The sequence below is a fragment of the Myxocyprinus asiaticus genome, chromosome 13 (genome assembly GCF_019703515.2).
Source record: "Myxocyprinus asiaticus isolate MX2 ecotype Aquarium Trade chromosome 13, UBuf_Myxa_2, whole genome shotgun sequence".
Classification (NCBI taxonomy): domain Eukaryota; kingdom Metazoa; phylum Chordata; class Actinopteri; order Cypriniformes; family Catostomidae; genus Myxocyprinus; species Myxocyprinus asiaticus.
This window is the reverse complement of record NC_059356.1, coordinates 46398136-46425498: the sequence shown is the minus strand read 5'-3', so window position 1 is coordinate 46425498 and position 27363 is coordinate 46398136. Positions and strand designations below refer to the sequence as shown.

The 27363-nt window shown below is 37.7% G+C and overlaps 1 protein-coding gene across 1 annotated transcript; it reads right to left on the bottom strand.

The window, feature by feature from the left end:
* Window positions 1–59: 59 nt before the first annotated feature.
* ccnf (cyclin F) lies at window positions 60–25439 on the bottom strand. Its single transcript, XM_051713272.1, has 17 exons — window positions 25281–25439; window positions 23146–23300; window positions 22966–23072; window positions 20299–20366; window positions 19957–20153; window positions 19614–19667; window positions 18088–18192; window positions 17907–17984; window positions 15593–15741; window positions 13608–13772; window positions 13390–13513; window positions 9905–10085; window positions 9250–9337; window positions 5667–5766; window positions 5453–5586; window positions 3046–3218; window positions 60–2331 (listed from the first exon to the last, which is right to left on the bottom strand). The coding sequence occupies exons 1-17, from the start codon at window positions 25291–25293 to the stop codon at window positions 1838–1840; spliced, it is 2385 nt and encodes a 794-aa protein (XP_051569232.1). The 5' UTR covers window positions 25294–25439; the 3' UTR covers window positions 60–1837.
* Window positions 25440–27363: the final 1924 nt, after the last annotated feature.

The following is a 27363-nucleotide window of genomic DNA, read 5'->3' as shown; positions in this document are numbered from 1 at the left end:
ACAATTGTCAGGTTGAACAACTGTTTGACCAGCAACAGTCATGAGGTCAAACCACAGAGTTATAGTGTTCAAGCCTTTCACAGCTTCATACATTTATTTACAGTTATAAACAAGGAATAATTATTTACAGTCGTAATCCGTAGTGATGTTCGACATACAGTATGAACAAGACCTGCACAACAACAATAACTTAATGCTTTTAGTGTCATAACCTCAAACACAGGTATTGTAATAATACCAGATGAATACTGTATAACACAACTATACATATGGTTGATTGTTCAAGCATATTAAAGTTCGCCATAAAACATCAAGTCTTGTTACAAAGCAACGTTTCACTTTCCAGCATTTGGTCATTTAAAGTGCTCTCGAGGTCATTACGGAAAGCATGTCAAACAATCACATTGTTAGGCTGTTGCATTGGATTCGTTGTAAAAAATAAAAAAATAAATAAAAATAAAAAAAGATTACAAAAAATTGTTACAGATTTACTGTAGGTTTTTCAGTTTCACAGGTCAAAATATCAGTGGTATCAGAATCAGGATGTTTGCAAAACGCTTCTGGTAAAGAATCCATTATTTTACTACCGATTTCATAAACGTTTCACCGGCGTAGTTGCAAAAAAAAAAAAAAAAAAACGCCAATCTATTTGCAAAAACAATGACAAAAGGTGTGCAAAACCACTAGTACAATAATGAATTCGGGACTGTTGTGGCAGATGCTAGCTATGCTAGTAAAAACTAGAAACAAATTAGTAAACGTTTTGCCGGCATTTTCGCAAAACGTCCATCTGTTTGATAAAACGTTTTTGAAATTGCTAGTACTATAATGAATTCGGGACTGTTGCGGCAGATGTTAGCTATGCTAGTAAAAACTAGAAACAAATTCGTAAACTTTTACCCTGCATTTTCGCAAAACGTCCATCTATTTGCTAAAACGTTTTTGAAATTGCTAGTATGATAATGAATTCGGGACTGTTGTGGCAGATGCTAGCTATGCTAGTAAAAACTAGAAACAAATTCATAAACGTTTCACTGGCATTTTCGCAAAACGTCCATCTATTTGCTAAAATGCTGGCAAAACGTTTCATACAATCGCTCATACAATAATAGATTCGGGACTGTTGCAACAGATGCTAAATATGCTAGCTTTGGAAAAAACTTTGGCATAAGCACGACAAAAGATGTAGATAACACAACACAATACAAAAACACTGGAGTACTTTAATCCACTTTGCGATAAATAATCAAGATACATGAAGAAAAAACATATCTGTGCCCTGAAATGACGTGTAAACAAACCAGTTTTGTACGGACAGTGCATGTAATGACATGAAACTTCATAGTTTGAAATAAAGTTCGTTTAGCTGCATGTAACTCGGAGAACATTTTCACGAAGGAAAATCTGCATTCAAAGTATGAAATAGTCCTTGGGCTGTGAGATTGTTGTAAACAGTCTGGATTTAATAATTCAGAAGTATTTAAAAATTCTGAAATATTTAGCACATTAACAAGACATCAAAAGCAGTGACAGTTCCAGTGATTTGAACACTTTGAATTGGCAGGCATTAATCATGTTGCTTGCCGTCAGCAATGTTCAAGGAAAGTGTGCCCCCGCCCCCACCTTGGGCTCCAAGTGAAATGCATTACTGGACAAAAAACATGACCGTTGTTTTTCCACAACCTTCCACAAAAGGGACGTTTTGAAAGCTGGTGTGTGAACCCTCTGAGATAAAGACTATCAGCACCCATGAATGAAAGTGCTTCTGGATGGGAGGCCAGGAAGTGATGTGTAAAGGGACAACAGCTTTCCGCCAAAGCCTGCTTGCCACCTCCGCTCACAAGCTCAGGAACGCCATGTTGGCACCATCGTCTTCATTCTCCTGGCCACCTTCCGCTTCTCCCTCGCTGTGTGCAGCTGTGTTTTTCCTCTTTACTTGATGACGAGTTCTTTGCATGGGTGGCAGCAGCAGTCGGAAACCAGAGGCGGAATTCTGGGGGAAATCAGAAGCGGAATTCTGGGGTAGGCCAGGGGCAGAGAAGACGCAAGGAACCACGGATGAAGAAACGGACGGACTGGGCACGCTTTGGATGGAGGAGTAACCAGAGCTGTGGCGGTCCGTGCAGAACAGGCATGAGGAAGTGGAGGAGGAAGAGGACAGGTGGCGTAGCCAGGGTCTGCTGCGACTGCTGCTCCCGCCTGTTGCATCTTCATTATTGTTGTTGTTGTTTTCCTCACAAAGGCTGTCGTCGTCACTGGAGAACGCGCAACAATGCATCTGCCAATCACCAGACTCAATGGGCAGCTCCATCTGCACATCCATGGCCGATACTGTGAAGGAAAAGAAGAAAGAAATATGCCTGTTACTCATCAGATGGCCTTTTCAACCTGAAAGGAATAATTCACCCAAAAAATGCAAATTCTCTCATCATTTACTCAACCTCATGCCATCCCAGATGTGTATGACTTTCTTTCTTCTGCAGAACACAAATGAAGCACTAGGAAGTGTAATCGAGCTTGAAATCACGATCGCCAAGGAGACTACTGTCAAGATTTATAGTGAAAAAGAAGTTGCATTTTGGTCTGTTCTCACCCAAAACCAGTTGGATCACTTCTAAAGACATTTATTAAACTACTGGAGTCGTACGAATTACTTTTATGCTGCCTTCGTGTGATTTTTGGAGCTACAAAGGTCTGATCACCATTCACTTGCATTGTAAGGACCAACAGAGCTGAAATATTCTTCTAAAAATCTTCATTTGTGTTCTGCAGAAGAAAGAAAGTCATACACATCTGGGATGGCATGAGGGGGAGTAAATGATGAGAGAATTTTCATTTTTGGGTGAACTATCCCTTTAATCGAATGGGACTGAATAGGTTTCACTCTCAAATCAATAAAAAAGCACTGAAATCAAATATGGCAACTAGGTCAAGAACATCAAACCTCATTGGTTTTCATGATGTGACTAACACATCAATATGAATTGAGTTTGACTAATTGCCTTTGAGTAAGAAAATGATGCATTTGAAATATGAGCCACTCACTTTCTCCGTCCTTCTCTCCCTCGCTCTCCTGGTCACCCTCGTATCCAGAACAGGAAGTGTCCAGGCTCCAGTCTTGGATGTCTCCCAGCAGCATCTCTTCTTGAGTGGACAGCTCAGCAGTGGGCGTGGCCAGGAAGCTGCCTCTGTGCAGCTGCATGCTGTCCTCTCGCCTCCTGTTAGACCACAGAAAGAGAATAAATGGGTAGAATGCCAATTAACATATACTGTATAATTAGCCTATCTAAATCTATATTTCAAGCACCCTCTAGAAGAGGTTTGTGTTCTAAAAGGAAACGATCATTAGGCATGCATCACCAGTAATCATGATCACACTTGGGGTAAGGGATTTGAAAAATTCCATCTAGCTATGACCTAGGGTGATTCTCACAACACCTGTCAAGAAAATGTCCTCGTCCTATAACTCCACAAAAGTAACAAATAATATATATATATATATATATTGCATCTAGAAGATGAAGCCTTTTTTATGGCAATTTAAGATTTGTTTACATTGTGATATTATTTTTAATGACATTTACGCACATTTTACCCTTAAATTCTCATTAATGCAAAGCGAAAAATATATTATGTTGTTCTCATTACAGTAAAGAGAGGGATTTAAAAAAAATATTATTTAAATAGTAAAGTATTCATACATCATTGCTGGTACTGCCTTACATTTTTGCAGATTTTAATTAAAAAATATCACTGTACAAAAAAGCATCATTTTACTGTAATACAGTAAAGAATGACTGTTACTGTAATGAGAATTGGGGGCTAAATGGTTAGTTCACCCAAAAATGAAAATTCTCTCATCATTTCCTCATCCTCATGCCATCCCAGATGTGTATGACTTTCTTTCTTCTGCAGAACACAAATGAAGATTTTTAGAAGAATATTTCAGCTCTGTAGGTCAGAACAATGTAAGTGAATGGTGACCAAAACTTTGAAGCTCCAAAAATCCACTTAAGGACAACATAAAAGTACTCCAGATGACTTCAGTGTTTAAATCCATATCTTCTAAAGCGATATGATAGGTAAGTGAGAAACGGATACATTTTTTAAATCCTTCACTTTCTCCTTCTGTTTTTGATGATTCACATTCTTTGTGTATATCGCCCCCTACTGGGCAGGGACGAGAATTTATGATAAAAAATTACTACAATATTGAACTGTTTCTCACCCACACCTATCATATCACTTCTGAAGATATGGATTTAAACACTGGAGTCTTATGGATTACTTTAATGCTCCCTTTATGTGGACCTTCAAAATTTCGGTCACCATTCACTGGCATTGTATGGACCTACAGAGCTGAAATATTCTTCTAAAAATCTTCATTTGTGTTTAGCAGAAGAAAGAAAGTCCTACACATCTGGAATGACATGAAGGTGAGCAAATGATGAGATAATTTTCATTTTTGGGTGAACTATCACTTTAAGTGTCCTGAAAAAAAAGAAGAAAGAAAATTCTCATTATTTACTCGCTCTCATGCCATCCCAGATATGTATGAATTTCTTTCTTCTGCTGAACACAAATGAAGATTTTTAGAAAAATATTTCAGCTCTGTTGGTCCATATAATGCAAGTGAATGGTGACCAGAACTTTGTAGCTCCAAAAATCACATAAAGGAAACAATAAAGTAATCCATAAGACTCCAGTGGTTTAATCCATGTCTTCTGAAGTGATATGATAGGTGTGGGTGAGAAACAGATCAATATTTAAGTCCTTTTTTCACTCTAAATCTCCAAATTCACTTTTACATCTGAAAGCCACATGTGGTGCCTGTTTAGTTTCAGTTTAACATCTGAAAGTGAAAGTTAAAGTGCAGATTTAGAGTAAAAAAGGATTTAAATATTGACCTGTTTCTCACCCACACTTATCACATCACTTCAGAAGACATGGATTAAACCACTGGAGTATTATGGATTACTTTATTATTTCCTTTATGTGATTTTCGGAGATCAAAGTTCTGGTCACCATTCACTTGCATTGTATGGACCTACAGAGCTGAAATATACTTCTAAAAATCTTTGTTTGTGTTCTGCAGAAGAAAGAAAGTCACACACATCTGGGATGGCATGAGGGTGTGTAAATGATGAGAGAATTAAAATTTTTGGGTGAACTATCACTTTAAATATGACCAGAACATTTTCTTCATTTTCACCCCAGTAGTAACTACATAACCATCACAGACCATATCCAGGCAACAAGTTTTGCACAGGCTAGCAACACTTAGATTTTCTTCAGAAAATGTAATAATCTATTCAAGTTACATTTACTGCCGTGTTCCCGTCAAGTGTGATTTCTCCATCCACACATCACAAAACACAATCATCTTTAGGGTACAGTTTAATCAGATACATCACAAAAAATAAATCCTGCTCGTCGAATGTTTGATTCACACCTCTTACTGTTGCTGGCGGGTGATGAGAGGAACGTGTGAATTTCTGTCAGCTGCCCGCTAGCGTTGGACGCCTCCACTTGCGGCTCCACCTCTGGGACCTCAAACACTTGACAGAGCTCCTTAAAACACATAACCTGAGACAAAAACAGAGTTCAGCTGCTGTACCTCATCCAACAGATTCATCTTGAACAGAAGAATCTGAGGCAATACTCACTGTATCTTTGCTAATCTGCTGGTACGCGTCATCTTCAAACCTCTGTTTGACTCCAGTTAAAGACACGTGTCTGAAGTCTTTGGGCACATCTTGACCAAAACTGTGATTGGAGTGAAAGATGTCAATTTGATAGAAGACTTAATTGAAGAAAAATAAAATGTCTTAAAATGATGACTTCAAGAGGAACCAGCATTTTCTACCAATAAGCCATTGTAGATTGGTAGATTCAAAATTAAGAAACACAATTGACAAACTAAAAATAGAAGCATTGGTGTGTGTTGGTAAATAAAACTGATCACTGCAGACTGATAAAGGTGAACTCACTTGACTGATCACTTGTTCATTTCCACTGAGAAAGCCCATGGTGAGTGTAGAGTGAATAAACCTCGCAGCAACATCCTCAACCAAACTAAATCAACTCCTCTCCGTACCACCTCAAGACCCCACTGCATACAATATCATTGAGACACTCCCTATTTATCCCAGTACCTTGAACTTGCAAAGATCAATCAGAGCAAGAGGGAATAAAATGGTTGTTGTGGCATGTACGGGCAGATGCCTGGACAGTGCAGGACGAGAAAAGGCATCTCATTTCTTCCTGTCGGATCTGGCGGAACAGCAGAGCTATTAAAATCCCCACCTGAAGTGTACACGACATATTCGAGCAGAGTTTTTTGAAAGCTTCACTCTTAGACAAAATGTAAAATGCCCAAACGGATGGGAGATAATGGCTCTGTTCAAATTCTGGTGTTCTAGTGTTTTTCTGCATATTAACATGTGAAATTATAAAAATGAGAGCTTTTATGTAGACTCAGAGTTTAAATCTGTGCATTACCCTCATGTCATCAGAATTTGCTTCAATGTAAGTGCAAATTTTGTACTGTTATTTTTAAAATCCCAAACCACCCCCATTTTATTAATGCATATTATTCATTTAAAGGGATAATTCACCAAAAAATTTAAATTCTCACATCATTTATTCACCCTCATGCCATCCCAGATGTGTATGACTTTCATTCTTCTGCAGAACTAAAAATGAAGATTTTTAGAAGAATATCTCAGCTGTTTAGTTCCATACAATGCAAGTGAATGGAGACCAGAACTTTGAAGCTCCAAAAATCACATAAAGGAAACAAAAGTAATTCATGCGACTCCAGTGTTTAAATCCATAACTTAAGAAGCAATAGAATAGGTTTGGATGAGAAACAGAACAATTTAAGTCCTTTTTTTATTCTAAATCTCCACTTTAACTTTCACTTTCAGATGTGAAAGTTACACTAAACAGGCACCTCATGTGAATTTCAGATGTAAAAAGTGAAAGTGGAGATTAAGAGTAAAAAAAGGACTTAAATATTGATCTGTTTCTCACCCACATCTATCATATCACTTCTGAAGACATGGATTAAACCATATATTATTTTTGGAACTACACATGTCTGGTCACCATTCACTTGCATTGTAAAAACCTACAGAGCTGAGATATTCTTCTAAAAATGTTCATTTGTGTTCTGTTGAAGAAAGAAAGTCATAAACATCTGGGGTGGCATGAGGGAGAGAATTTTCATTTTTGGGTGAACTATCCCTTTAATTTTTTCTATGCAAAAGGAAAGCATAATTTGTTGAAGTTACCTTATTTTGAAACAGTTCTTGGTAGCGTTTGTAAATAAAATATACATTCACGTACGTATCATACTTGTACTTACATTTTAATTTACAAGTAATCAAGTACTTGTTTTTTTATGAATTACTCAAAAATTACTTGAAAATGCCCATCCCTAGTATATAGATATATCAGAAATACTAAGAGTAGTGTGCTAGTAGAGGTCGACCCAGAGGCGCAAAAACCATATATGTAAGGTATGTAACACATAGGGGTGCCATGTAAAGGTGGAGGCGCTTATAATGGACAACACTCCAACAACAACCCCCCCACAAAATTTAGTTTTGCATACACGCTCAGAAATGGGTAGCTGCGTCCCTGGGTCAACCGATAGTGAATTTTGACTTTCCTTACACTTGTTTATCTAATCAAAATAACAAAATATGGATTGAAGTGAGGATAAAAATATAGATGAATATTGTCAATGATGACAGATTTAAATATAGCATATCCCCATGAGGTGTCAGCGATTGTTTCATTTCACCTCTAAAGGTCGCTGTTATACTGCAGAACCAAGCCGTTTTAACTGTAGAGTCCTCCAGTGCCGACAACAGAGGACCACAAAGAAATAATAAAAAATAAAAAAACACACTATCAGCAACTATCGGCACTGTTTAATCATAAAACCGATATATCGATCTACCTATATATGCTAGTATAGGGAATGTGTGCTCAAAGTATCTGCACGCCGCGCAATATACCTATTGATTCAAGTTGTGTAATGTGCCAACAGCATTGAAGAGATCCGGCTAATGAAACGCGGACAAGTGGGAAGGAGGCGTTGATTGTGCAGCTCAAAATGGTCTGGCTGCACTCCCCTGCCTCCATGCACTCAACGGACCACCAGTCATGATAAACGACACAAGAGCAATGCCAAATTATTGCCATGATCACCTTTCAAAAGGTCAGAATAATCATGGAGCTCCATTTGTACAAATTGGGGCTGTGGATTAAACATGTTAATTCAGTGCGATTAATATTTATATGCAATTAATCATGTCCACGGACCGTAATGAGGAATATTCCTCCCATCAGAGCAATTCACGCTTGAAGTACCACCTGGTTTCAGCAGGGGGCAGTAAGCGAAACTCCAGCTGTATAGATAACGTGCAGTTGTACAGAGAACAAACCACATGGGCTTGACTGACACTAGTGACAGCACAAAATGAGGACGCGTTCTTGCGTTCAAACAGCTGGATGGAGCCAATTCTGATTGCAGGGATCTCGAGATGCGTTTTTCTAAATTTCAAACTACGTTTAACTAGAATCAGCGACCTAAAATGCTGTGTTTATGATGCAAAGCAACCAAAGTGAGACACTCCATGAACGTCCGTCTGATGCATGTGTACAGCTTAGAAAAGCCCTTTTAATACATTTATCTCAGACAGACTGACAAATTCAATTGCAAAATGGATCGCCGTGGACTGCTTTACTTGTCTGCCGCAATAATGTAATGCACTTTAATTATCTGAATTATTATATTTATAATGATTTACATATAATATTTTAATCGTTATGCATTGAATTATTGTTATTTGAGGGCCTTTCTCAGCAAGTATTTACATATGTGGTTAATTGCCTTGGGAAATTCTAGCAGTGCAAAGCATAGAAATTCCAACTCTGCTGTCATTGTTGCCCAATTCAACGTAATTCCGCACGAGTTGTTGGCTAATTGTAGATTACTTATGATACTGTGATATACCGAATCATGATGTAGGGTGAATTCTGGTAATATGGGCCACTTTTTTTCATTTTGAGATACTGTAGAAAGTGGCCCAAATGACCTTAACTTCACCCCTGTTCTGTGATGCATCTCACATTGTGAGGCAAAACCAAACCCTATAAAACAAATCACTCCTATAAACACTGCCGTTAACTCGTCACAACTTGCAAACGGTTGAACAAATTGCCATGGACACTTACCACTTGATGTAGAGTGATAATGCACAGGACACCAGATGCAGCTTGGAGAAACCAGTGTTTTCTTCCAGCTGGGTCGGCCAAATGGGAACTGTAGAAATACACGTGTGAAAAAAGACCTTTGTAAAAGAAAACTTTGTCTGAGGTACAATGAAAGAGTTTGGGGGGGCCTGGGTAGCTCAGCAAGTAAAGACACTGACTACCACCCATGGAGTCGTGAGTTCGAATCCGGGGCATGCTGAGTGACTCCAGCCAGGTCTCCTAAGCAACCAAATTGGTCCGGCTGATAGGAAGGGTAGAGTCACATGGGTTAACCTCCTCGTGGTCGCTATAATGTGGTTCTCTCTCGGTGGGGCACGTGGTGAGTTGTGCATGGATGGCTTGTTGAGCGCGTTACCGCGGAGACATAGTGCGTGTGGAGGCTTCACGCTATTCTCCGTGGTAACGCGCTCAACAAGCCACATGATAAGATGCGCAGATTGACGGTCTCAGACGCTGAGGCAACTGAGATTCGTCCTCTGCCACCCGAATTGAGGCGAGTCACTACGCCATCACAAGGACTAAGAGCGCATTGGGAATTGGGCATTCCAAATTGGGGATAAAAAAAAAAATGAAAGGGTTTGGACCAGTTGTAGAATTATCAATGGGATTCTCGTACCATAGTTATGCAATGCTCTGGTGAGAAGCAGGATGGCGCTGGCAAGTTGGGCCGGGCCAGGTACAGTCAGAGGTGAGCAAAGGAGGGAGAGTTCAGAGATGTAGCTGAAGAGGTGAGCACTGCGCCGCTCCATGGGCAAAAGAGACAACAACACTTCACCATAATCCAACACTGTAGGGGTCTGAAAGACAACATCAAGACTTTATATTAGCAACGTACAAAACGATATATTTTTAAAAACCAATAGTTGGTGGGTTTCTAGAACAGCTAATCGATCTGAATAATTGGGCTGGTTTCAGGTTCACCTGACCCTGTTTGGATGCATAAGACACGTCCAAATAGAACAGACTGCATGGGGTCTCATGAAGTGATTTGTACAAAAGTTGGACTCGTTTTAACTGGACACGACGTTATAAAAACACTCTAACACATCCAATAGAATATCTACAGGGCCATTCAGACCAAATGTGTTCTTGGGTTGAAAAAAAGCCATTATTTGTTGTGTGTGATGGGTTGTTTCGTCAGGTGTTGCAACGAGAAGAAATAAAATGCGTTCCAAACAGCATAAATGATTCCTTCAGAGGACATTTCGAAGGGAAAATAATAGTGATGGCCACGCAGTAGGATCGTTACAAGACATTTTTTAATAATTGTTGGACCAAAAACCTCTAAAAAATAAGCCGCTAAAATATAATTTGACTCTCGATGGATGTACTGTTACGTCGTCTTCTGCAGCGAAGAACTTGGGTGTTATATTTGATCCTAATCTGTCCTTTGAAAATCAAATTTCCAATGTTTGTAGAACAGCATTCTTCTACCTCAGACATTTTGCTAAATTATGACACATGCTCTCTGTTGCTGATGCCGAAAAACTAATTCATGTGTTCATGACCTCAAGATTAGATTATTGTAATGCATTACTGGAAGGATCTCTAGTAAGTTCAATAAATAAACTTCAATTGGTTCAAAATGCAGCTGCCAGAGTGCTGACTAGAACCAAGAAATATGATCATATTAGCCCCATTTTATTGTCGTTACATTGGCTACCTGTTAAATTTTGTATTAATTTAAAATTTTTGTTAACTACGTACAAAGCTTTGAATGGTCTAGCTCCACAGTACTTAAGTGACTTTCTGACACGCTATATTCATCACGTTCATTATGATCGCAAAATTCTGGCCTGTTAATAGTTCCTAGAATATCAAAATCCTCAAAAGGAGGTAGATCCTTTTCATACTTGGCTCCTAAACTATGGAATAGTCTCCCTAACACTGTTCGGGATGCAGACACACTCACTCAGTTTAAGTCTAGACTAAAGACTCATCTATTTAGCCAGGAATACACCTAATTTATCCTTCAACTCACAATTGTCGGAACCGGAAACACTTTTCATTTTCTATAAATCTGCAATAAAATGAATGGCATCTATGCTAATATTATTCTATTTGTTTCCCTGTCTCAACCTCGGGATTCATAAGCCTGGTTTCTCGCAAGGTGATTATTCTCCATTAACAAACATCTTATGGAGTTTTGTGTTCCTTGCCACAGTCGCCTTCAGCTTGCTCACTGGGGCTCTAAATACAATTATTAATTATTGCATTTTTATACACAATTTACAATCATATTTAATCAAACTACACAGTGATGACTCTAAGACTTTATAGATATTACATTTTCATTTTCTGTTAATGCCTGACCTTCTGTAAAGCTGCTTTGAAAGGATTTGTGTTGTGAAAAGCGCTATACAAATAAAAAAATTAAATGACTTAAAAAGTGAGTGACCATTTTATTAAACCTTTCAGCCCTAATAGTGGAAGGTAAAGCCTATGAAAGGGACTGGTGATCTCTTCTGAATGGAACGCACCCATATGTCATATACATGTTACAGGGCAGCCAAAGCAGTGCTAATCTCTTAAAATAATACAAACATTGGCTTTACTCACACAAAGAGATGCGCTATAAGGTGCGGTAACCCACACCGGCTGCGAGCCACCACAATGCAATAAGGTTGAATGTCTCATGCGAATAAGGGACGCTTGAGCATTGTGAGCGCTTCAATACAGGATGGGAGTCCTCTTCAAGAGTCTCACAACCCTTTTATGCTTCAATATGGGACATAAAGCCTTCAATAAGTGATGTTTCGCTACCCGCTGACATACCGGACAAGGTGTCCCGTATGGGATAATATACGGGACGTCTGGCAGAAACGGGACAGTTGTCAACCCTAGCAGCAATAAACATTGCATATGCCACCTCTCCCATTTTTTAAGCCATTTCCTTTTATGAATGTGCTAATATTTGGATACTGCCCTCATGAAAAACATCCACAGCTAAACTCTCATGCATGGTGAACATTTGTAAATTTGCATTGTTACTATGCCAACTAATGGGGACGTGCTAGCAAAAGCAACTACATTCTGAACAGCAAAAAAAAACGTGATCTGTCCACATATAACCTGCAGTTTAACAGTCAGTCTAAAAATCAAATCAGATTAGATTTTTCCTGCAGAGTGAACAAAGCCTAAGAACAACTGCAGGTGGGGGGCGTGTTCAGAAAGTTGTTGAAAACGTTTATTTTTGAAATTCCATTCAGTGGCGCAGAAATTACATACTTCAGCATTCGAGGGGATGAAGTTCAAGATGCAACTATTCCCAAGGGGGTTTTACATTGCAATATGACTTACAGACAAAGCACAGCATGCTGTTAGCATGCTAGTTAGCACGCAAATCAAAAACCGAGTACTTCTAATTGAATTACATTTCATTTTATATGTGTAATCAGATCACTGATGCTTTTTTCATTACATGATTACATTCCCAATCAGCTAATGGCAACAACTAGGGTGTAAATTACTATATTTTAAAAGAGTATCTGAGCAAGAAATATGTGTGATAGGCCTAGCAGATATCAAAAGTAATGCGATTAGATTACCTAAAAAGTGTGATCCAAAAGATACCATTACTGATAATAGTTCAGGTGTAATTTGTAATGAGTACCGGAATACATTTCAAAAGTAATCTACCCAGCGCTGTTAAAGCACCCTTGCTAAATATGTCAAAGCAAAACATGAAAATGTAGATAAACTTATCGAAGGTGTAAACAAGGCCTTGGACTACTACAACTGTTACTAATCTTTGTCCTCTTATCAAAATTAATATGGCAACTTTTTCACAATTTGTTTCCAGCAGAAACATTTGTGATCAAATTAGGATCTAAATATACTGAATCATGATGTAGGCTAAATTCAAGTAAGTTGGGCCACATTTCATTAGTGAGATGGCAAAAAGTGGCCAGATTTACCTTAATTTCACCCTGTGTATTATATTCATTTCAAAAACCAAATATAATCTGATGCAGAAAGCAACACTTTTCAAAGCAGATACAAAGCTACATTAATCTGATTCAGCAGCCTATAATGAGTTTTTGTGTGTGTTCGATGAGAGTGAAAACAAGAGAATGGGGATTCAGATCCATAGTAACTGACCCGTATCTTTCCATCTAACACCGAGATGACCTCCCCCATCATTCGCACCAGGTCTTCATACTGATAGGTGTTGTCTGTGAGCCACACAGCCTCACGGATGGTCAGAATCTCTTTACTGATATATCTAAGGGGATAAAGGGTTTAAATAGAGATTAGACAGGTGCAAAAACACATTTAATAGAGTCTCTTTCATGTGGTCAGTGTTTGTCATAGCTCACCGTGTGCTGATGACCATGCAGGCAATGCCCAGGAGCTGTAGTTGAGCTTTGGGTACCGATCTGAGCCCCAAATAACGGTCCACACATCCAATGGTTACATGCAGAACTTGACTGGAGAAGTCTTTCATGGTGGTCACCTCTACCAACCAGTCCACTAGAATGTACCTATGTGAAATAGAAATGGACACATGACATTCAGGGGAGTGCACATGACAAATTATACATTTAATAAAGGGTCCAAAAGAGAGGGGAAGCTCGCACACAATGTGTAGAAAAAGTCTTACAATAATTTTGTTTATTAAGAGGCCAAAAAGTGTCAAATGTGCTCAGTGCAAAGACAAAACCTTTTCAATATACATCATCATCAGTGTTCCATTAACTTTAATAAAGAAAATATCTGAACATCTTAAAACGCAGGTCTCAAGATTAGAGGTAGGCCAATATATCGGTTTTACCGATTAATCGGTGCCGATAGTTGCTTTTTGGAACTATCGGTTACCGGAAAAATCTATGCAGATTGTTGCCGATAATTTTCTGTTTTTTTAATCAATAAAGCTCATCTAGTGAAATATATATTTATAGTAAAGTATATGTTTATAGTTAAAAGTCCTGTGTTATACATCCGATCTTAATTTTTCTGGACATTATTGGGATTTTGATTGCAAAATAAATTGCTTTTGGGATTTTATTAATTTTAGAGCCTCAATGTCTGTGCTCTACTTTTTTTTTTTTTTTTTTCCTTTTTTTTTGTGGTTTTTTTCCCCTTTTTCTCCCAATTTGGAATGCCCAATTCCCAATGCGCTCTAAGTCCTCGTGGTTGCATAGTGATTCGCCTCAGTCTGGGTGGCGGAGGACAAATCCCAGTTGCCTCCGCGTCTGAGACAGTCAACCCACACATCTTATCACATGGCTTGCTGAGCGCACTGCCACGCCATCCATTTTAAAAAACTATCGGTTTATTAATCGGTTATTGGCCTTTTCCACCACCTTCTTTATTGGTATCGGCAAAATCCACTATCGGTCGACCTCTAGTCAAGCTTTTAATAGTTGACGCCCCATCTTTTACCTGACACGGCATCTAAAAAAATGTGGCGCTATGGTGTGAGATGGCGCAACATTCAAAGATGTCCGTCTAGTTCATGTTTACATAACAAAAACAATGAAAAAAAAAACGTATTTGTTGTGCACGTCCCCTTAGGACACACGAGGAAGACAAAAAAAAATGTGGTCAGGACATGATGCAATCCAGATTCAAACCTGTTTTTATACTAGTCTACGCAATTACGCGAAGGCTCGAAATTACGCAAGCTTGATTTCGTATGTTGTTGCATTCCGAAATGTGCTAGAACATGCTTGCATTGCTTTATGAATAGCGCTTTAGCATGAATGGTGTAAAATATATACCTTCTACAGGCAGTTTTTTTGTTGCTAAGTAATAGTTTAACAGGAGTTTACTTTTGGCAAATTGTTTTCACTTGTTTAAGTCAAAAAGCTCTTTACATTTGGTTAGATTCATGTTTAAAACAAGATTATCTGAAAACAAGTCTTAATATCTTATGCAACGTAAATGTTTCTTGTTTCAAGAATATTTAGATATTTTTACCTGGAAAAAAAGACAAAAATACAGATTAAGAAAACTATTTTTTGCAATCAATGTGCACTACTGCTGTGACATCTAAAGATAACTGTATCTTAGCCAAACTGAGTGAACTAATAATGCTGTAATTTCGACCGATAGTGGATTAACTATCGGCAACTTCTGGCATCGATTCTTGCCGTTAACCAATAGCTTCAAAAAGCAACTATCTGAACTGATTAATCGGTAAAACCGGTATATCGGTTGACCTCTAGTTTTTGAACTCATTTAGTTCAGAAAGCCAGTGTTTACATGGCTAGTCACGACTCTGAGGGGATCAAATTCTGAGAAATGGAAGACTTTTAGGAAATTTTGGGAAAGGAGAGCATCTTAAACCTTAAGGTCATACCTCTTAGTGGTGATGTCCTGTCCCTGCAGTTCTTGCGGTCGTCGCATTGGTTTCGGGCCGGAGAGGAAGAATTGTGACACAAGTTCAGCGCAGGCCCGTGGTTTCAGACCCAGAGGATTTGACGTGCCACAAGATTTCGCAAATGACAGCTGGAAATAAAAAACAGTGACCTAAAAAAATCAGCATGGAACCATTTCACTTCTGTAATTTCCAAGTGAAATGGAATATTTCAAATGAGAAAAAAAAATGAAATATAGGGAATTGATTGAATGATGAAAATATATTAAAGGTGCACTCTTTTATCTTTTTGTTTGTGTCATCTTGGACTTACACTGACACCTAGTGGTGTGAATGCAGCATCATTCAAAATCAATAGTTTTCAGTTACAGATGCCATTGTAGAAATGTACTATTTACAGTCAGCCATGATTAATTAAATCCATGAATGAACATGTCTAACAACAGGGCGGTTACTGAGATTAAGTGGGTAGTATTCGGCTGGTCATAACATGGCTGCCCCCATGAGGAGACCCTCTCCATGTAGGAAAATAAAACAGCTTTTATGAGGTTACTGAAAGACCTGAAGGGAGTCATTCTCATGTGAGTGCTCATGATTTTGTATGTTTCAAAATCACTGTTTCTTTCTTCAAAAGTAAAACTTTTTAAATGAGGAAAAAAATTACTGAGTGCACCTTTAAATCTAACTAAATTTAGTGAGGTTCTTGCTTAAAACAATAAAACTATTTGCCAATGGGATAAGAAAAATTGTATTATTTCAAAAGGGAAAACAAGTTTATTTTCTTAACCCACTGGCAGATTTTTTTAATTATTATTTTTAAGCATGAAGTTTAATACATTTTGTCAGATTTCTCTGAAGACAAGACTTAATATCTTATGCCATTTTTGCATGTCCAGTAAAAATCTTGTATTAAGAATATTTAGATGTTTTTACTGGAAAACAAGACAAAAATACTAATTAAGAAAATTAAAACTAATTTAAAAAAAATTATTTAAAAATCAAACACAGATGAATCATGCACAGAAACATGCATTAACCCTTTCGCACATGAGTTTCTCCTGTACTGACAGATCCCTCATTGCAAGTTCTTTAATCACAGCAGATGCACTGGAGGACAGATTATATATTATAAAACATGTAATATGGTTTTCAGATGTCTATAATGATTGATTACGATAGATAAGATGCGATCGTGAATGCTATTGCCGGGTATGTATGACATTTAGTTTACATTGCAATGCAGCATGGGATTCTGAGTTCGTCATAGAAGCATACAAAGCGGAGCATAGAAGGTTCTAAAAACCTAGCCCTTCCACTTTCCCAGCACCGGAAGTGGTGAGAATGAGTGACGGACGGAAGGAGAGAAGGCTCAAGTGGACTGACTAGTTTATACATTCTCTGTTTGACATCAGAAAACATGGCCGCAGCGCTGCATCAAACAGGTAGCTCCGAAGGAAACGGCTTTATACTTTTATTTGGTGATTATTTGAATGTTTGTAACATACAGCAGAAAAAGAAAGATATTATGATGTTGAAAAGACTATTTGAGCAGATGATTCATTATGACAACTGCTTCAGTCCCTCTCTGCTGGTAAACAGCAGCGTAAATGCAGATTGCACCGGTTTGATCGAGCCCAGCCTAGTGTGATCAAACCAGTGCGAAAAACATATGTGCAATAGGGTTAAAGTAAAATGGGTCTATTTTGATTTCACGTTTTGAATTTAAAGGTCGTTGACTTTAATATACGAAATAAGGGTCAACCGATTGTGGATTTTGCCAAAACAGATAATCAAGCTAGTGGAGAAGGCCGATAACCGATTAATCGGACGATCGTTTTTACAAATAGATTTACTGAAAGTTGAGAAAAAAAAAAAAGACATCTTTCCTTACTTTGACAGGTGCAGACATAGGTGCAACAAGAGTCCGAAATGAATAAAATCCCAGATGCAGTTTACTGTGCACAAAATCCCAACAATGACCAGAATTTTTTTTTATTTTATTTATTATTATTATTTAAAGTTTTAATTTGACCTCTAGAGTCTGTTATACTGCTCTTTTACCATAGAACCAAGGAGTTCAAACTGTAGAACCCTCCAGCGCCAGAAATGGAGGAGTAATAATAGAAAAAAAAAAAACGGCATCAAATATTGCCGATAACCGATAGTTCCAAACAGCAACTATCGGCACAGATATACTGCTAAAACCAGTTATATCAGTAAATATCAGTTATGTATTTTTTTTATTGTGGTAAAACAGATATATCGGTCAACCACTTGAAACAACATCTCCGCTCACCTGAGCTTCCCAGCATCCTTTGGCAGCATAGTCCCTGAGTGTACGCACACACTGAAGATACCTGCCGGGATCAGCCGTCTTAGGACAGAAAATCAAAGCACAATCAGCAGGGACACGCGATAACCACCAATCAACAGAGATACAGAAGTGCTAATATCATGAGCGCTGAAGAGGCTCTTACCGACGCGCCGCAGTTCAGCTCCCACAGCAGATAAGAACTCTGAACATTACCACAAACGGCGGACTCCTCCAACATGGCCACAGCTTCAGCCCGCTTCTCTTCATCCTGATAAACACAATCATGAATCTTTTTTTAACACCTGCTGCATTATGAGGAGCTCGTTTGATTTCTCAGCTCTCAACGTCAATACAACCTGAAGAGGAGCTTTACTAATTAACACAAGTGTTTCCTGGATGATTGTGTGTCTTGCTTTAGGAACAAATAAAAAAATTATGAAAACTTGACATATTTCAGTCAGTTTGGAAAGTTTCATTCTTGGAAAGTCTTGGTGACCATTTTTAAAGACTTAAGGGCCGTTCAGATCAAACACATTCTTGCACTAAAATGCAAGACACTGCACAATGGCCAAAAACATCCGTCCAGCACATTATATAAACAATTGAGCAAAAGCAAAAATGTTCATGTGGTTACATATTTTTTTAATTTAACACGCCATCTAAAAAATGTGCCACTCATTCTTTTACATAGAATAAAAATAAATTTAAAAAAAAACAGCAAAGACAGACACATGAACATGCCATGTGTGAACAGCCCCTTAAAGGGATAGTTCACCCAAAACTTTTTTCAATTCTCTTATTATTTACTCACCCTCATGCCATCCCAGAAGTGTATGACACAAATGACGATTTTTGCTCTGTAGGTCCATACAATGAAAATGAATGGTGGCAGAATTTTGAAGCCTCTAAAAAGCACATAAAGTCAGCATAAAAGTAATCCATAAGACTCAAGCCATCTAATAGGTGTCCCTGTGAAACAGATCAAAATTTAAGTTCTTTTTTCACTCTAAATCTCCACATTCACTTTTACATCTGAAAGTCACATGTGGTGCCTGTTTAGTTTCACTTTCACATCTGAAAGTGAAAGTTAAAGTGGAGATTTAGAGTAAAAAGGACTTAAATATTGATCTGTTTCACAAGGACACCTATTATATTGCTTTTGAAGATATGGATTTAAACACTGGATTCATATGGATTACTTTTATGTTTCCTTTATGTGATTTTTGGAGCTACAAATATCCGATCACCATTCACTTGCATGGTATGGAGTTGAACTTTTCTTCTAAAAATCTTCATTTGTGTTCTGGAGAAGAAACAAAGTCAACAAAGTCAGAGCATCTGGGATGACATGAGGGTGAGTAAATGATGAGAGAATTTTTATTTTTGGATGAACTACCCCTTTAATATGTAATGGAAAACTATAGGTAATTGAAGATAGTAATATTCTAATTGCATATGATGCCATACTGAATATTACCACATTGTGGATGTTGCTGCAGAGTAGTAGTATTGTACTCTCTTTCCTTTAATCATAAATAATTATGTTATGTTGTGATGCAAATTAGATTTTTTAGAGGCATCAGATGATTGAACATCTAATGGCATCCAATCAGAGCCACACAATTATTCTTGGACTTGAAAGCTGTAACCGAGTTAATACTGCAAGTTTTACTAACAAACAAAACTTACATCAAACAGCTGAAGGACTCTAGCCAGACAATGTAGTAACATCCCTTTCCGCCCCTGAAAAGAAAAAGATTTGTTTCAGGATTTGTTCCAAGGTAGTCAAACACGTTTGGAACAAAAAGAGGGTTAGTAAATATTGACAGAATTTTCATTTTTGGGCAAACTATCTCTTTAAAGCTGTAACTTAAATAGTATCGTAATCATTTTACCTTTTACTACATAGTTTAATTAACAAGATTGCATAATAAACAAGTAAATTAAATTGTGCGTTGGGTCTGGAGGGAGTGGAATGTAGAGGCAGGGAATGCTGGGATCACATTCTCACAATTAGTTAAGAGGCACTTACCAGGTTGGTGTCACATTCCGCTTTGAGGTGGTCGTACACAACGGCCTTACAGCAGCCGCCGGACATGGACCACGGTGGGCGGATGAACAGCCAGATGAAGGGGCCGGCCATCGGTGACCTGAGACTCTCAGCCAGACTGAAGTATCGAGATGCCATCCGGCCGCACAGGTCAGCTCGCCCCTCCTCACTGAGCGAAGCTGTACGAGATCATTCACACGTCACGATTATATCACAGTTAAACCGCTTTCATCACCGCGGTCAATTAATCAACAATCAAATCAGTCGCTATTCAATCTAAAATGACACAGGAGCACTGGGGGAATAATGAAAGGAGAAACTTACGTCCTTCATTGTACAAATACGCAATTCCTAGTTTCACAGCGGCTTCGAAGTTTCCTTTTTCCGCAGCTCTGAAGATTGGAGGGGAAAAGTTAGAGATTAGGAATCTCATGTTTTTTGACCAATTCATTTATTTGACTTTTCCAGTCACTTATGATGACATGATAAGGATTTTGGGATTCAAACTGATTTTTGAACCAGGTTTGAACGATTTCTCGAACAGAACCGACAGCATTTGTGGCATAATGTTGATTTCGACACAAAATATTATTTCGACTCATTCCTCCATTTCTTTAAAAACAGCAAAAATCAAGGTTACATTGAGGCACTTATAATGGAAGTGAATGGGGACCAATTTTTGGTGGGTTTAAAAGTTAGAAATGTGAAGCTTATAATTTTATAAAAGCACTTACATTAATTCTTCTGTTAAAACTACTGTATTATTTAAGCCGTTAAGTTGGATAAATAGTCGTTTTTACCTTCTTTTTAAGTTGCCATGGCAACGAAGTTGTAAAATTGGATGCAACTTTACACAGTAAAGATTAATTAGTGATTTTATCACATTAAAAACATGTTTACACGCAAGCTGTTTGTTTTGTGGCTACTTGGTCAAGTTCCAGTCTGGTTTCCGACAGCATCATAGCACAGAGACGGCGCTCAATAAGATACTTAATGATTTTTGGCTAAACACTGATTCAGGCAAAATATCAATGCTGGTATTACTGGACCTTAGTGCTGCTTTTGACACTGTTGACCACAACATTCTCATAGACAGACTGGAAAACTGGGTAGGGCTCTCTGGGACGGTCCTCGGCTGGTTCAGGTCATATCTAGCAGGGAGGGGTTATTATGTGAACATAGGCAACTATGAATCTGTGTGGACATCCATGACGTGTGGAGTCCCACAAGCCTCAATTCTTGCACCGCTCCTGTTCAACCTGTATATGCTCACACTAGGCCAAATTATGAAAAATAACCAAATTGCATTCCATAGCTATCTAGACGATACTCAGATCTATCTAGCCCTATCGCCAAATGACCACAGCCCCATAGACCCTCTGTGCCAGTGCATTGATGAAATTAACAGTTGGATGTGCCGAAACTTCCTTCAATTAAACAAAGACAAGACAGAGGTCATTGTATTTGGCAACAAAGTCGAAATTCCCAAGGTGAACACATACCTTGACTGCCATGGCCTAAAGACATAAAATCAAGTCAGAAATCTTGGTGTCATTTTTGAGTCAGACCTTAGTTTCAGTAGTCACATCAAAGCAATAACTTAATCAGCCTACTATCATCTCAAAATTAGATGTTTTGTATCCAGTCAAGACTTAGAGAAACTTGTTCATGCATTAATCACCAGTAGGGTGGACTACTGCAATGGACTCCTCACCGGCCTTCCCAAAAAGACCATTAGACACCTGACGAACCAAAAAATCTGAGCATATTACTCCAATCCTCAGGTCTTTACACTGGCTTCCAGTTACATTTAGAATTGATTTTAAGGTACTATTACTCGTTTATAAATCACTCAATGGCCTAGGATCTAAATACATTTCAGATATGCTTGTTGAATATAAACCTAACAGACCTCTCAGATCATTAGGATCAAGTCAGTTAGACATACAGAGGGTTCACGCAAAACAAGGTGAGACAGCGTTTAGCTATTATGCCATCTGCAGCTGGAACCAGCTTCCAGAAGAGGATAGATGTGCCCTGACAGTAGCCACATTCAAGTCCAGACTGAAAACACTTCTGTTCACCTGTGCATTTCTTCACTGAGCACTGTGCTGCACTCACTGATTGCACTGCACAATTTTATTTCTTTATTCTTTTCCTGTTTTATTCATTTTTAATCATTTTTTTTATTTATTTAATTTATTTTAATTCTTATTTCTTGTTCTTAACTGACTAAAAAATATTTTTTATATATTTTGTATTTTCTTTAACCTTTTTATGTAAAGCACTTCGAATTGCCATTGTGTAGGAAATGTGCTATATAAATAAACTTGCCTTGCCTATACTTTCAAAACAGAGAGTATTTTAAAGTTTATGGATTGGCCCCATTCAGTTCCATTGTAAGTGCCTCACTGTAACCCAGATTTTTTTGAAGATTTACCAGTGAGCAAGGACATAGACAGGAAATTACTTTTGAGTAGGCCTCAACCAAAATAGATGGGCCAAGTTTTCACCCTAATTTTTATTTTATTTTTTCCAAATTTTCATTAACAACAGAGAAGCAGCGAATTCACACGGTTCTGTCACACATTCAGAAATCGGAATTTATGCATTTTTTAAAACTATTTTATGAATATATATTTGAAGTCAAAGAATAATCTCTAATATTCTGAGTGGGACTGGGTCTAATTTGGGTGGGCCGTTGGGCTACGACACTGCCGGTAAATCGAAATTAATTTATTGTGGTAATCAGCATTGTGCTACAAATGCTTTTAAGTGAGCTTAACCTTTAATTTCCATAGCTTGGAAACAAAATTGCTTGTTTTCTATGATCTTGCGATTTGCAAACCCTGTGCCAAATTTTCATGGTTTTGCCAAAAACTGTGCTTGCCAAATCATGCCTGTTGCGTTGCCATATTTCCATGCATTTCAATATTTTCCAAACTACTGTGTTTTAAAATGGACCAAAACAAGCTTTACCAGCAAACATACCTTTCAAACAGCCATACAGTACGTGGGGCCGGCCAGCGGTCCTTGAAGCTAACTCGAGCCCAGACACTCGAATTACTATCAATAATACCACGAAGATGAGAATGTACCTGTGGAATCATACAACATTACAACCCACTACAGACACTTTATAGATCATGAAACAGGCAAAAAAGCACTAACCGCTCTGATGGCGAGCAGATCTTCAGCGGAGAGGCATTGGAGGACACATAGCAGCAGTTCTTCAGGAAGAGACAGCAGCGTCACGGCAGATGGACGCTTTCGAACCCGCTTCCGTACTGGCAGAGAGAAACATTTGGCACATCGACAGTGGAGCACTAGAGAGGAAGACAAATGATCTATTCAGTAGAGATAATTTTGAGATTATCAGAATCGGCCTGTCAGCCATGATAATTTAATCCATTAGCGAAAGTGTCTAATAACTGAACGGTTATTGAGATAAAGTGAGTTCTATTCGGCTTGTCATGTGATCCTAACATGGCCGCCTCCATAAGGGGACCCTCTCCATGTAGAATAAAACAGCTTTTTTTAGGCTACTGATATGACTGAATTCTTCATCTCATGTGAGTGGTTATGATTTAATAAATGTTTCAAAATTACAATTAATTTCTTTACTTGTAGAACTTTTTAATGAGGACAAAATGACTGAGTGCGACTTCAACAGAAGCATACATTGAGCCTAGTGTTACTACAACATGATTTACTTTATATTGACAGCCCAATATTGCATACATTTTGTTTACCTATAACAATATTACTTTGGGTGGATATTGTGTGGAATAATATTTTAACAACATATTGGTCGACCACAACAACAACAAAAATTGTTGCCACGGTAATGCCATGGTTCTTTGTTACATACAATGGCACGAAATGATTATTCAACCAAATTCACATACAATTATATTTAAATAGAGTCTCTACCAAGTTTTATATACATGGTACCCTGGTATTACCATGGTACCATCTTAAAAATACATGCAAAATAGCTTTAAAATAAAACAGGTTTGGGGGCCTGGGTAGCTCAGCGAGTATTGACGCTGACTACCACACCTGGAGTTGCGAGTTCAAATCCAGGGTGTGATGAGTGACTCCAGCCAGGTCTCCTAAGCAACCAAATTGGCCCGGTTGCTAGGGAGGGTAGAGTCACATGGGGTAACCTCCTCGTGGTCGCGATTAGTGGTTCTCGCTCCCAATGGGGCGTGTGGTAAGTTGTGCGTGGATCGCGGAGAATAGCATGAGTCTCCACATGCTGTGAGTCTCCGCGGTGTCGTGCACAACGAGCCACGTGATAAGATGCGCGGATTCACTGTTTCAGAAGCGGAGGCAACTGAGACTTGTCCTCCGCCACCCGGATTGAGGTGAGTAACCACGCCACTACGAGGACCTACTAAAATAGTGCGAATTGGGCAATCCAAAATTGTGGAGAAAAAGGGATAAAAATAAATACATAAAAATAAAACAGGTTTTATAAAGTTTCAAGATATATTGATATAAATAAAAAACACTATCTTTAAAGTACTGTATAATGGGAGTTTTAATACCCAGTTTTCCCTCATTATCAGTGTTGGGTGTAATGCATTACTAAGTAATTAATTACTGTAATTAAATTACTTTTTCATTGAAAAAAGTAAAGTAAGGGATTACTGTATAGACTCTAGAACAATTTTATATAAAACAATAGTGAATTTAAAATCAGAATTTAAAGCCTAATGTTAAAATTAATGTTTTCTAATTTAACACTGCCCCTTTAAATTCTTTGGCCGGTTCATGAATAATTTATTTGATTTTATATGATTAACAGTTTCATGTCTATCCTTGAATTTTTCATCTGGTCGAGGTTAATAAGGGTTTTAGTAAGTAATTAGTAATAAGTAATGCAATTACTTTTCAGACAGCGTAATTAGTACAGTAATCTAATTACACTGTAGAAGATGTAATTAGTAGTAAGTAATTGATTACTTTTTTAGAGTAACAATGCTCCTTATTGATCAAGCAGGGATGGTAGACATCATAACTGATCTCAGAGTAAATTAAACTAGGTTTATTAACACACATCAGATTAATAGAAGGTTTATACTTAAGTTATTAATAGATTATTACAATAATATACTGCTAAACGGGTCAGTAACAGCTCCATGTCTAAAGTTTTGAAATTACTTCAGAATATTTAGCCTCAGTTATAATAAAATCGAAAGATAAATGCCTAATAATCTTTATTAAATATTTATGTACGCAATTAAGAAGGATAACAACCTTAAAATTAATCATTAAATGAGATTATAGCAGTTACTCACCACCCGCTTTCATTTCAAGGCAGATCCAAGAAGTCAGTTTACAGCAATAATGCTTTACAGAGAGCCAAACTGAGTTATTATTGGATCCGATGCCTGACTTAATCAGTTTACCAGATTAACCTACTCAGTTCCTGTAAACTAGTAGTGTTACACTGTTTAAAACACAACTCTCACATTCAACCATGAAACTTCCCTTAAGCCCCTCCCACATGCGCTTAGCCCCGCCTGCGCGGACAGTTTAAACATCAACTCGGGCAGCTCATTGGCCCAAAAATGGATACGCCCATCGCGGTCAATGCGGCACTCTGATTGGCCGGAACTAAAAGCTCGAAACGCAATTGGTCCGTTATCCAAAACAGACCAAAGGCGTCGATTCATTGGCTGGAATGATGCAATTTCGAATTACGCGCTTACATTGCTGTACGAGACGATTGGTTGAGAACTTTCGCACGGTGAACTCTGGGAGATGTAGTATCTCATTAAATATGCTGTTTAACAGATACTAGCACGAGATATTTAAAACTTTTTTTTTTTTTTTATGTAATAATTTAATCAAGACTTACGCACAAAGAAGTAGCCTGTATGCAGCTCTAAATACGCATGCTAAATGCTTTAAGTATTTTAGATTTTTACTAAAGCATACTAGATTCTATTAAAGCTGAACTTATCTCAACTAAACTGAAAATATTTCGAAGTATGTTAGAGTAAAAAAATAAATAAAATAAATAAAGGAAAGTAATTTATCTATTGCTCTAGAAGATAAGTAATTATTACTATTTTGAGTTATTCAATTTAAACTATCATTTAAAAAAAACAATCAACAAAAACTACATTCATTGATGATAAAGATTATAATAAAAATGCTAAATCATTAAAATGTAATACATTTGTTGCTATCCTATTTAAAAAACTTTGCTAAATAAATAGTTAATGATATACTCATGCAGTCTAATAATATGTGTATTGTCTTAACAATTCTCAATCCTAAACTATTTGACAAATTAGTACTCAGTTAGTACTACACCTTTGCTTCATCCATAAACAACATTACCATAATATTTTTTTTTCTCAACATATATAAAGGTTGAAGCTATCAAATGAGAACCTGGACATATATTCTTTAATTTAATAAAAGTAATGTCTTTATTAGCTTGATATCTGTGCAGTGTTTCTTAAAAGGATAGTTCGCCCAAAAATGAAAGTTCTCTCATCATTTACTCTCCCTCATGCCATCCCAGATGCATATTACTTTTTTCCTTCTGCTGAACACAAATGAAGATTTTTAAAGAATATCTCAGCTCTGTAGGTCCAAACAATGCAAGTAAATGGGTGCCAAAACTTTGAAGCTCCGAAAGCACATAAATGCATTATAAAAGTAATCCATAAGACTCCAGTGGTTTAATCCATATCTTCAGAAGCAATATAATAGGTGTGGGTGAGAAACAGATCAATCTATAAGTCATTTTTTTACTATCATTCTCCACCTTCACTTTCACATTCTTCATGCATATCGCCACCTACTGGGCAGGAAGGAGATTTTAGTAAAAAAAGGACTTAAACGAGGCAGATGATAATTGCACCCTGATACAAATAATGGTATATGCTATTTACACTCCAGTGCAAATAGTGGTAGATATTATTTGCACCACTATTTAAATAGTGTTTCAAGATGGCGGCGAGTATGGCTGCTGCGTTGCGAGCTCCGACACAACATAGTAGTGTTTTGTTTGTTTTGTTCACAATTCTTATCCTCCTTACAGTTGCCCCCCCAGTCAGAAATATTTTCAAGAATTTCACACACCATTGCACTTGTGTATATGGCTGTGTGACAATAAAGTGATTTGATTTGAAATACTAACATACAGTATAAGGCATCACTGCAGTGTGAGTCCCACAGAAACACTACATTAACCCCTACCCCTAAACCTAACCCTAACCTTACCTTAGAAATATATTACCTTTGCTTCACTACAGTAACCAGTTTCACCATGGTATTTTGTTGTAAATTTACAGTAACCTTAAAATTAACCATAGTTACTATATTAACAACACATTACTGTGTACTGTAACACCGTGGTTAATT

Coding starts and splice junctions, on each gene's coding strand:
- ccnf (XM_051713272.1), bottom strand. Junction 17,985..18,087: donor AGCTGAACTGCGGCGCGTCG/GTAAGAGCCTCT, acceptor TTCTGTCCTAAG/ACGGCTGATCCCGGCAGGTA. Junction 15,742..17,906: donor AAGGATGCTGGGAAGCTCAG/GTGAGCGGAGAT, acceptor TTTTATTTCCAG/CTGTCATTTGCGAAATCTTG.